The sequence below is a fragment of the Monodelphis domestica genome, chromosome 1, assembly GCF_027887165.1.
Source record: "Monodelphis domestica isolate mMonDom1 chromosome 1, mMonDom1.pri, whole genome shotgun sequence".
Classification (NCBI taxonomy): Eukaryota; Metazoa; Chordata; class Mammalia; order Didelphimorphia; family Didelphidae; genus Monodelphis; species Monodelphis domestica.
The window spans coordinates 121,570,675-121,582,724 of NC_077227.1; the positions used below are offsets into that span (position 1 = coordinate 121,570,675).

Sequence of the window (12,050 nt, forward strand, 5' to 3'; positions counted from 1 at the left end):
CCTAGTGCCACACAGCTGGGAAGTGTCTGAAGTCATATTTGAACCCAGATCTCTCATCATCAGATCTGGCTCTAAGCTGCTCACAACTATGCTACACAACATCTAATCTTCAGAGAATATTAAATTTAATCTCAAATTTTAAGAAACATAATTATGCAATGTACTCAAAGACATGTGCTATGACTTTGAAAAAATCCACTTTATTGGCCAACACGCCAACTCTCTCTGTACTACATCTGTAGTCTAAACCAGGCATTCTGGAAATAGGTTCTTCCATAATCAAACAAGTATTTGTCATGCTCATGTATCAGAGCAAATCTATTAGAGTAAAAGGATTACTAAGGAAGCTTACTGATCCCACCTCCATTAACTCATACCCAATACATCTTCCATCCACTTCACTTTCTTCACAGACTCTTGGGGAACCTTATTCAACCTCCTGAACTCACTTTAATTAGTTTCTAATTTATCTCAGGGCAGCTTTCTTTGTTTTGGAAGCAGAGCATTGCTCCCATCTCCATAAGTGGGAGCCATATTTTTTTTTCCTACTGAGATGTTATTAGTAAAATGGTGCCCACCAGCAGCATGAATTCTTCCTTACTCAAGAACTTTCACTTGTAGTTCTACTTCATCGGCTAGTCTAGCTCCTTCACTTCCTGTTCTATCTCCAGGATCACCAAAAAGGTTGTCTTAAGGTCCTCCTAGAGTAAATGCTAGTACCTCCTTGGACTAGATTTCCTGACCGGTGGCTTTACAGGTTGGCTGCTCAGAATCTCAAAGTTTGGCCCAGAGCTCTCTCAGGCCTTTAGTCACAAAAACAAATAGCATTTATTAAAAAAAAAAGAACTACAGCAACTCATTAGCTAAGTACAAAAGCAACCACATCCTGCTCTTTGAGGAACCAGGCTTCCTCTTTAACAACCTGAGTTCCTCTTCCTCTTCAAAATTTCAGCCTCTCACAATACTGCAAACAGCTGTTTGTTTCTTTTTTCTAAATACCCCCCCCCCCATATTCCAAAACACTAAAGGGTTCAAATCCTATATCTATCTCTTACTTTCTATGTGACCTCAGGTCAGCCAGTCACCTAACTTCTCTAGGCCTCAGTCTCCTCATCTGTAAAATGAGGGGGTAAAGCTAAATGACCTATGAGGTAGGTCCCTTTTAGCTCTAAGTCTCATCCTGTGAACCTAAGGATCCATATATTATTTTAAAAGACTTCCAAAAGACCTTTAATTGTTGTTCATTCACTTTTAGTCATGTCCAACTTTTTTGTGATTATTTGGGGTTTTCTTGGCAAAGATACTGGAGTATTTTGCCATTTCTTTCTCCTTTTACAGATGAGGAAATGGAGGCAATCAGAGTTAAGTGACTTATTTAGGGTCACACAGATAGGAAGTGTCTGGGGCTAGATTTAAACTCAGGAAAATGAGTCTTCCTCACTCCTGCATTAGCACTCTATCCATTATACATGGCCTACAGTCAGGAAGAGAATTTGGATGTTGGACCAAATAAAATATACTGAAATCCCATATTCAAGTTGTTCCACCTACCACTCTATGACAGACTGGAGCATGGCTGGATAAAGGTCTCACCAATGGGTAACAAAAGGAAAATCATTCATTTAAAGAGTGAGAGATAAAAGAAGTCTATAAAAGTATAAATTGATTAGGCACTAGGAGAAAAGAGAGTAAAAAAACTCAACATGCTCCCATCCATCTAAGTGAACAATAATCCCTCATTTAGCGATTTCTAAGTGTCTACTGAATGCCAGAGTAGGAAAAATAAAACAGTCCCTATCCTCAAGGATAATAATCCCATAAGGAGAAGCGACATGAACACAGAATGATGACATCATTTTTTCTTTAAGGCATATAATGGACCTGAGAAGCATGGATGACCTGGGTAGTAAAGAACAAGGAGCTGGTCCCTTCCTTGTGAATTGGAAATAAATACAGTTGGCATAGTCTTAAGATTAGAGCCACAGTTCTATGAACACATTTGCTTGTGGCTTATGCTAATGTTTCTTGAGTGCTGGACTTCTTGACCACAGAGACATTTTTCAAAGGTCACTTTTTCAACTCAGGCTTACCCTGGTATACTTTTTTGCCTGAAAACAATGCAAGATTCCCCTTCTGAAAATAACTTCTCCACCAGCCTCCCACAGCTGAATGTCTCCTACGACACTTTCACCCTTAACATATCAAAAGGAAGACATCCTGAACAGCAGTGTCTTTTCACTTAAGAGCTGGCTCTGGAGGCAGAGGATGCAGGTCTCAGTTTCCCCATCTATAAAATGAGGGGGTTTGACTAGATGGCCTCTGAAATCTTTTCTAGCTCGAGGACTGTGATCCTATGATCTTAAGTGTCCTTTTGAACATCCTTCATTGTTATTATAACTCAAGTAGAGATAGGATAGTATAATGGATAGAGCCAGCTTCAAAGCAAGATTGATCTCTTTGAGTCCTGCTACAGACCCATACTGACTGTGTATGCCTGAACACTTATTTATTATTTATTCCACCCATGGTGTAGGCAACTCTCCAAGAGAATAAGTTTCAAAGAAGGTCTCAACCTACTTTCCTAGGGATAGATTCTTCACACTATTGAAAGCACCTTTTCCTATCCTAATCTATAATGAGGGAGTAAGCCACCTACCCAATCAACCATAAGGCCAAACTTCACTACACTAGTCTAGCCTGTCCTTGGCTTAAGAATCATTCCTGAATTTAATTGAGTGTTCACTCTGGGTTGATGCTGCTTTCATTCTGCCTCAAGAAAGTATGCATGTTCTTCACATGTGCTTGAATTTTTAAAAACATGGAATTACTACCACTATTTAGAAATAGATGTGTCCTATTTACCCTTAAGCATATAGTTAATACTCAGTACTTTCAGGTCATACTATGAGAGATAAAATGGAAAAGAAGCTAGAAAAACCAACTTGAAGTCGAGGAGACCTCTAACCTAGACTGGCCCATCGGTCTAGACATTTAACAACCTTTCAATGTCTCAAAATTCTTGAAGTCTATAATCACAGAACAGATATCATTCTACTTTGGGAAACAAATTTACTCACCAAGAGTTCATTAGGACCTCCACCCCCAATATTTAGACCCAAATCAGTCCTACTTTTGATATTATTTCTAACCTAACTATAAAATCCCAAAGCCTAGAATGAATTTGGAGGAATTGTTTAGGATGCTTTCAAAGTCCTACATAGAGGACAGGATACATTCAGGTGCAGGCAGAAAAACTTCAAACTATTCAGAAAAAAAAAGAGTTTTTATCTTTATCATAAAATTTCCATCATTTCCATTGGCAGATATTTTTAGAGCAGACATAGCCAGAGATATGAAGTTATTGCAGATTTGATTAATTTCTTTTGGAGCATTTTCAGAACAGTATCCTAAAAGTCTGTCATCCCAGTTATTTCATTATACAGATGTAAAATTTGAGACCTAAAAAAGGTCACCAAGGGTCATCAGATATGAGGTTAGAACCCAGGCTTCCTGCTATTCTAGTACCTTTTGGATTATACTATAAATGGCGGGAAGATATTAAATGATATTTATGCATTTCATTTGCATGTGGATGATTCAAACTATCATGGAAATTACTGCAAAGTCTTCTTTAGATGTACTCATACTCTCTGGACATAAAGGAAATAATATCAAAGTTCTCTTACAATTGTAGCATCTTAGGGACTTTCAGAAAAATTGTACTTTTACTTGCTAGATCCACTAATTTCCAAACATTCCCTTTTAAATTTAAACTAGGTTTGGAATTAGAAATTCATTTCTCATTTTATTCAAAGAGAAACTCTGGTAGAGAAGTTGAAATTCTTGCTATATCACTCTAATTAAGAGATATGATGGAATTGCAGAACATCAGTAATTTACTTTTGATAAACATTTAGGGCACATCAGCACAAGAATATCTTACTTGGTCCTTAGCTGGAGGCGTTTGTTCAACTGATACTGAAATCTCTTTCCCATCAAGGCTCTGAGGCTGCTCATTAGTGGTTGCATCTGTCTTAAAGTATTTTCTGGGTGGAGGTTTGGGCTTGGAAGATGTGGGCTTTCTAACCAGAATCTCAAAGGATTTCTTGACTTTCAAGGGTGGGTGGCAATCTTCAGTCCCCACTGGAGTTTGGTTCTCTGGACTGGTTCTTGATGTTAAAAGAGACAAACCAGTCTCTTGGATCATTGGGACATTCATTCCAGCAACTCTTGTCTCAGAGTCTGAGGGTTGCTGTGGGCTGCTGTTGGTGCTGTTTCCAACAGATGATGCAGGGGTGTAACTGCTATCACTACTAGATCGGATCATGACTTTCTGTGATCTTCGGTGGAAAGGAAAATAACTCTTCTCGCCCTCCTTTTCATACGTGGGTCTGCCATGCCAGCTACTTTCTAGTCGTTTAATACCTGAAATTGGAAAACAGTCAAAACTTCTTAACTAAGATTTGCTTAGAATAGAATAATTTAAGTCAACATTATGTATAATGATCCCAGAATTGTTAGTAGTCATCACAGGAATACAGCAGAAATATTTGATTAAACAGTCTGCCTTCAAGGACCTTATGAGATTCTGGCAGGACAAGAATTCTACATATACTTTATAATGTAAAGCCTGTGATCTCAGATGCCAAGGAATATATAGTTAGCCCATGTATCATTAATGTCCTAGACTGTGGCATCATGGACCTGGGTATTATCTTGGTCAGAGATGAAAGAAATAGAAATAGGGATGTGTCTCATAAAAGCTTTTTGGTTCTTGGCCTTATCCAGAGTTTCCCCTGTTATCATCATAATTTTGCTCCTATTTCTCCCTAAAAGGGCCCTCAGTTTCTGCTTCAAGAGGTTAACACTTTGGTTTAACAAGAAATCAAATATGGAATGTATTTTATTTTACCTGACCAACAAAAGAAAATGAATCATAGGTTCAACCTATGGCTTTGACCAGAAAAGTTCTTTGCTTCCCTGTTTTCAACACTTAACACTGTGTGATGCTGCACTAGTTACTTTACTTTTTCTCAGCCACAGTTTCCTCATCTAAAAAATGGGAATAATAATAGAATCCAACTCACAAAGTCGTGAAAGGATAAAATGAGATAATACATGTAACCTATTTCACAAACCTTAATGCCCTCAAAACAAATACAAACTATTATTCCATCTTCAGGGTATATCAAAAGTAAACCTTCTCTCTAATGAATTCTACTTTCCTTCTAGACCTAGACAGTTCATATATTTCTCAGTACCAGCAATAAAAATAGTAGCATTTATATAGATTTGCAAGGCATTTTACAAATATTATTTCAACTCTGGAAGATAGATGTTATTATCTCCATTTTACAGATAAGGAAACTGAGCCTGACAGAGGGCAAGAAGAGACTTGCCCAGGGTCACAAAGATAATAAACATATGAGGCTGGATTTGAACTCAGGTCTTCCTGACTCCAAGTATGGAAATCTATTTTCTGATAACACCTAGAAAGGACTAGATCTATTTATTAAATGTATGTGCTTCCCTGCTGCATTGATCCTTCTGACCCTTTGAGGCAATGCAAACAGTGCAGCTTGTAAAATTCTACCTGTATAGTAGATTTACTTTCTCATGTAGATAAGCCAGTTTCCATTTTATTGCTACTTCTATTCAAATAGCCAACTGGAAATTCTGATACAAAAAAAAATGGCCCTGGTCCCCAAAGTAGTGCTTATTCTGTCATAACTGATTTTTGCAATAGTCATTTTTAAGACTATGGACTTAATATTAAGGATACTGAAATCTGTCATAAAAAGTGGGGCTATGATCAGTGGAATATGTGCATTAATGTAATAGAGAGATATAGATACAGATAGATGGAGATGAAGGGGGTGGGGGGGAGACAGAGAGACAGAGAGAATATCTTCCACAAGAATAAATCATTCAGAAGTGATATATTTTCCCCCATAAATTCACTGTCAAGGAACAGAGTTTTCATCCTTCTCAGTGGCTGGAAAATTGGGGTGGATATTTGTTGTAAATCACAGGATACTAGCACTATAAATGACCTTAGAGATTGAGCAGTCGAGCTCCTTGAATTTATAGTTGTAATAATTAAAACCAGAAGGGAATGAAGGATTAAGTTGAAGTTCATGCAGCTGGTGCCAAAGTTGATGACAGAGCTTTTTTTTTTTTTTCCTGACTCTCAGCCAATGTTTTCACTATACCAAACTATGAGATAAGAAGATGATGAAAGAAAGGGAAAGACAGATAGATATTATGCTGTGCCTTTGAACAATGCCTACTTCTTATTGTGTTATTCCTCTGGTCCAAGACCTTCCATGATCCCACTGGCAAGCTGCCAGCCAGTCACATAAGTATATTATAATTGTTCTGGCCATTTAGCTAGCATTCTCATCTCACCAGTTGAAGTTCATAGTCAGCTTGAATTTTTGCCTCTTTAGTCTTCCCAGTCCTAGCTATTATGGTGGTTGTTATCCAATTAAGACTCTAACCTAATCATTTAAAAACATTCAACTGAAGTCAACAAATGTTTATTAAGCACTAATTATGTGCATTGGGGGATGGTGTGTCCAGAATGATAAATTCTCAAGTGTGTCTAGAGCACAAGCTAATAGTTGAGGAAAGACTGGAAAGTTAAGTTGGAGTGAGATCATGGAAGTCTTCCGTGCCAAGGAATTTGAACTTTGTTTAACAGGAAATGAGGAATCTTTTGAGCAGGGAACTGACATAATGAGATCTGTGCCTAGCATCTAACATCATAAATTTAAAATTGGAAAGGATCTCGGAGGCCATGAATCTAAACCCTTCACTTTTACAAGTTGAAAAACTGAGGCACAGTTTGCCTATGATCACACTAATGAGTGACTCAGGCAGGATTCAAACTAAGGTTTTCCCTCATTCCAAGTTCAGTACTTTAACCCACTATACTACCCAACTAGCTCTACATCACCCAAACACTTCAGGCATATAGAGTGAATTGCACAAGTCAATTCAACAGTTATAGGACTAGTCTAAGAAAGAAGTTAATGAGACTATAATAAGAACATTGTAAAAACAAACTTTGAAAAGAATTCTGATCAATGAACTGATCAATCATGATTCCAGAACACTAATGATAAAGCATGATCCTCTCTCCTTTCTGTTAGCAGAAAAGGGATAAGATTTGGGATGCAGGATGTGGCCAAAGAGAAAATATGTTTTGCTTAATTACAAATATTTGCTATGAGGGTTTCGTTGTTCTTTTCCTTTGTTTTCCTGTTGGAGGCAGGGGTTTAAATGTGGAGAAGTAGGAAGAAAAGAAAAGAAATACTCTTTAATAGAAAAAAAGTAAAATGGAAGTTATATAATGATAAATAAATAATTCAATATAAAAATTAAAAATTAATGACAACTTGAATCAAAATGGCAGTAGAAAGGAGAGAATAAGTCTACAGTGTGTCTTAAAAGTCTGAGGGAAATTTTAAGCTCTTAAAGCATTAAAGTTTTAAATGGCACTCTGTAGATCCTTACATAACAGGTTTTATCACAGGCATTTGTAGTACTCTGTAACCAACAGTCTCATAGCATACCCAAAGGACATTTTGAGGGCCAGGATTTCCTCAGCTTCATTCTTTCTCTTACCTTCCAAACTCCATTGATGCCTTTCTTTTCCAAATTTGCTGTTCTCTACAGCCTGAGCCACAGCTTCTTTTAGTTGTTGTTCAGACACCTAGAAAAAAAATCAATTCACTTTGTGAACTTGCTTTGGGATCTACTAAAGAGCTGAGAACCCAATCGTCACCTCATGCCAAGTCAGGATTGTAGCAACATTTTCTTACTGCCTGTTCCCTCTTTCCCATCCATTCATCTTGGCAGATTAATGACTGCTGATAGATTAATCTTTTTGTAAAGTACTGTTTCTTTTATATCAGCTTACCTACACAGACACACACACACACAGACACACAGACACACACACACACACACACACACACACACACAGATACACACTCCTTTAAAACCTTCAATCACTTCCTCTTGTCTATAGGATAAATTACAAATTCTTAAGCCTGACATTCAAAGCCCACAATCTGGCCCTAATTTTATTTCCCGTTATTTTCCCTATGTGAACCCTCTGTTCTTATCATGTTGATCTGTGTCTGAAACATATCATATGTATCCTTGTCTTCTCTCATGCTCTTTTGCCTAGAATCTCTCCCCTTAATCTCACCTTTCCTTCAAACCCCAAATCAATCCTTTGAGCTTTCCAGAAAGTCAGGGAAAAAAGCTAGGTAACAACTTGGTCAACTTTTTTAGTGACCAAGTTTTTTTTTTCTTCTCTGAAACTATCCCAAGATACTATTTTAATGACAGGTATTCTGGCATTTAAATACCTCTAAATCACATTTTAAAACCACAAATCAACATCATGGCAACAAAAAACAAATATTTAGCAAATTAAATAGGTTCTGCTTAACCAATGGATATCTGAGACTGGATATTCTATGAAAATCTTAAAATTGACATATTCAGCATTAAACTTTATTATATTTCTTCCCCAACTCTTCCCTCTTACTAACTATTACCATCCAGGGCATCTCCAACCTCCCAGTTACCCTTATTTATGTTAGGTGTCATCTTCATCTCCTTTCCTTTTCTCATTCACCATGTTCAATGTCACCAGTTGTGGAGTCCTTTGAGTCATTTCTGACAATGTGACCCCATTTTAGGATTTTTTTGGCAAAGATACTAGAGTACTTTGTCATTTCTTTCTCCAGCTTATTTTATACTGAGGAAAATTGTATGATTGTATGTGTAAAATCTGTATGAGATTGCTTACCATTTCAATGGGGGGGAAGATGATTCAAGATTCTTTTTTTTTGCTTTGAATTTATTTATTTATTTAATTAATCAATTTAGAATAGTTTTTTCATGCTTACATGATTCATGTTCTTTCTCCTTTCTCCCCACTCCCATAGCCAATGAGCAATTTCCCTGGGTTTTACAAGTGTTGTTGATCAAGACCTATTTCCATATTATTAAAATTTACAATACAGTGATTTTAGAAGACTCAATATTCTTTGAAAAATGTTTGAAACTGTTTTTACATGTAATTTGGGGAAATTGAATTAAATTTTTGAAAAATATAGATGAGGAACTGAGACAGAGCTAAGTGATTTCTTAGGGTCACATAACTAGACTAACGCCAAATTTGAACTCATGCAGATGCATCTTCCTGATTCCAAGTCCAATACTCTGTCCACACACCTAGCTATCCTTATCTGTTGCCACATACTGTTCACTTTACCTTTCTAACATCTCATATACTTGTCCTCTTTCTCCTCTGATACTGTCACTTCTCTGGTGCAGGCCCTAATCACCTCAAATCTGGACTTTTAGAAATAGATCTTTAGTTGGTCTACTGATTCAAATCTTTCCCCACTCTAGTCCATCTTTTACTCAGTCATCAAAATAAAATATAAATCTGTTATCCTCCTCACACACACACACACACACACACACACACACACCATTCAATCAACTCCTATGGTTCTGTATTACCTCCAGGATTAAATGTAAAATTTCTCTGTTTAGCATTCAAAGTCCTCCATAATCTTCCCACCTCCTAATTTTCCAGTCTTCTTAAACATTACTTCTCTCCACATATAATATGATTCAGTGACACTAACATCTTAGCTATTTCTCCCAAATGGCACTGTATCTCCCAATTCTGCTTATTTTCATTGTCCTGAATTCTGTCCTACCTCATCTCTAGATGACCAACTCAATGGCTTTCTTCAAGTCTCAGTTGAAATCCCACTCTCTGCAAGAAGTCTTTCTAGATTCCACTTATTGATAGTGTCTCCCCTCCTTCCTCCAAGACTATTTCCAATTTATCCCATCTCTATTTTGTTTCTACAGAGTTGTTTCTGTTTTGTGTCCCTGAGCATAGCTCCTTTTTTCTTTTCTTTAAATCTCCAGCACTTAGCAGCTGGTACATGGTAGTGAGTAAAGGCTTGTTTTTGGACTCTCTTAATATCTAATCTTCACTAATTGTTTTAAGTAAGATAATCTCTTTTCTTTATTCATTGGTACACTAAGGATGAATTGAAGTGTGTTTCAAATTCCATAAAAATGGTTAAGAATACTGCATTTCACAGAAGGGACCCAGGCTCAGTCAATACTAACATCTGTAATCCAGAAATAGAACTGTACTTTCCCTGGTAATGATCCTTCCTATCAGCCTAATCAACAAGTCATCTGTTCTTGTTTGCTATGGATATTAGTTACTATGTTAACAGTAATATAATATATTATTATTAATATATAATTATATATAATATACTAAAATAGTAAACATAAAAATGTTTATGTTCAACTTCCTTTTAACAAAAATTTCCAGCAACATTTTCATTTCTGTAAAAGTTAACTTCAATGTTTGGTTCTAGGTGATTAGAACTTAGTGAGGAAGGTGGAAATCTTTGAGACTTTACCTGGGGATCAGGGTGCCTACTGATAATCACTGGTACTGCTCCGGGATCACAGTGGCTTAGAATGGCATACACTTCATTGAGTGTCATGTTTTGAACTGAGATCTCATTGATTTCTATGATTTCATCACCACATCTGCAAGATAAACATCAGCAAGAGGTCCATGATTCCAGTGACATAATTCAAAGCACAATGACATTTAGACTTTCATGTCTTGGCTACATTGTGCCTATAGCTACTTGTTCAAGAAAGGATTGGGCTCATTTCTGATGTAGCTAGAGATTAAATCAGTCCTTGGACTTCCTTTCTCCTATTGAAATTTAACACAAAAACAGGGAAAAGGAGTAATTTCCTCAGGCATAGTATTTAACACACCCCATAAAATGAAGCTCTCATCAGAACTTCTTTGTATGGGATATAAATTATACTACAATTGCAGGACAAGAGGAAAATGGAAAAAAGAAACACCTTTCCCTCCCTTTAACATGTGAAAGGGTGAGGACTAAGAGGATATGAAGAAAGATTGGCAGAAGAAATCTTGAAGTATTGCTCAAGTAAACAGTTCTTCAGTTTACTCATTTCACATAACCTATGACTTCACTCCTCAGCAACAGAGATAATCTTGATGTTGATCTTTCCATCACCTACAAAAAAGCCAATTTCATGTTCATGAACTCTGAAATTCCCATATCTCTTCTCTTGCCTTTTAATTCCAAACTCTACTCTTTGTTTTCATTATGGCCTCCCATCCCTTAGAGTGTACCCCTATGAATGTATAGGAAGATCTTTTTCTGGTCACTTTTCTTGTAATGCTCTCTGATTAAATGGCTTTGTTTGAAGTGATAGATTCATGTTTGCAAACTTATGGCATGTGTACTGGAGGGGGCTGCTCCCCTCTCACTCTCCACCATGCTTGAGGACATTTTTCTCATCACCAACCTATCTTCCCAGCAGTCCAATGGGAGTGCTTCCTCCCTCCCCTGTCTGGGGTAAGGAGGTGGCTCATATGTGGCATGAGGGTTACAATTTGGGCACTTGGTCTATAAAAGGTTCACCATCATTGTGATAGGTATTCTAGTTGACTAATAAAAACAAGCATATCACAAGGGTTCATGAAGTTATGGTTTTGAGTGGGCATTGATATTCAGAATGTTTTAAGTCTAGAATATCTTTTCCAATGGGCCCAGGTGAGGGAACCATACAAATAACAATGATAAACTAAATGTCTACAGCATTTTACAATTTCCAAAGCACTTTTAGATTTGATTCTCACAGTTCTAATAAGGAAGGCAGAGCAGGTACTGGTATCCACATTTTTCATGAAGAAATTGACTCAAATAGTAAATTGGTTTTGCCCTAAGTCCCTAAGTCAGCCAGTTAAAAGGTAGTCTAAATTAGAGCTTGATAAATAATGACAGACAAGATGGATTTGAACTTTGTACTTGCCTAGCACAGTGACTGATGTAGGAGGATTTAATAAATCTTAGTAACCAGTTAATTCCTGGCTTATCACATCAGCTCTTTGTAAATGCTTCAAAAATATTTTCAAAGTTAAAAAAAGATTAAGATAT

The 12,050-nt window shown here is 36.9% G+C and overlaps 1 protein-coding gene across 3 annotated transcripts in view; it reads right to left on the reverse strand.

Annotated features, from left to right (window-relative positions):
- Positions 1–12,050, reverse strand: part of IL16 (interleukin 16) — a 167,520-nt gene that overhangs the window by 28,992 nt on the left and 126,478 nt on the right. For all 3 annotated transcript variants that reach the window (XM_001367414.5, XM_007479269.3, XM_056805949.1), the window contains 3 exons: positions 10,482–10,614; positions 7,630–7,717; positions 3,944–4,425 (listed from right to left, as the gene is read on the reverse strand). In XM_001367414.5, coding sequence (XP_001367451.3) covers positions 3,944–4,425; positions 7,630–7,717; positions 10,482–10,614 — 703 coding nt within the window. The remainder of the gene's footprint in view (positions 1–3,943; positions 4,426–7,629; positions 7,718–10,481; positions 10,615–12,050) is intronic.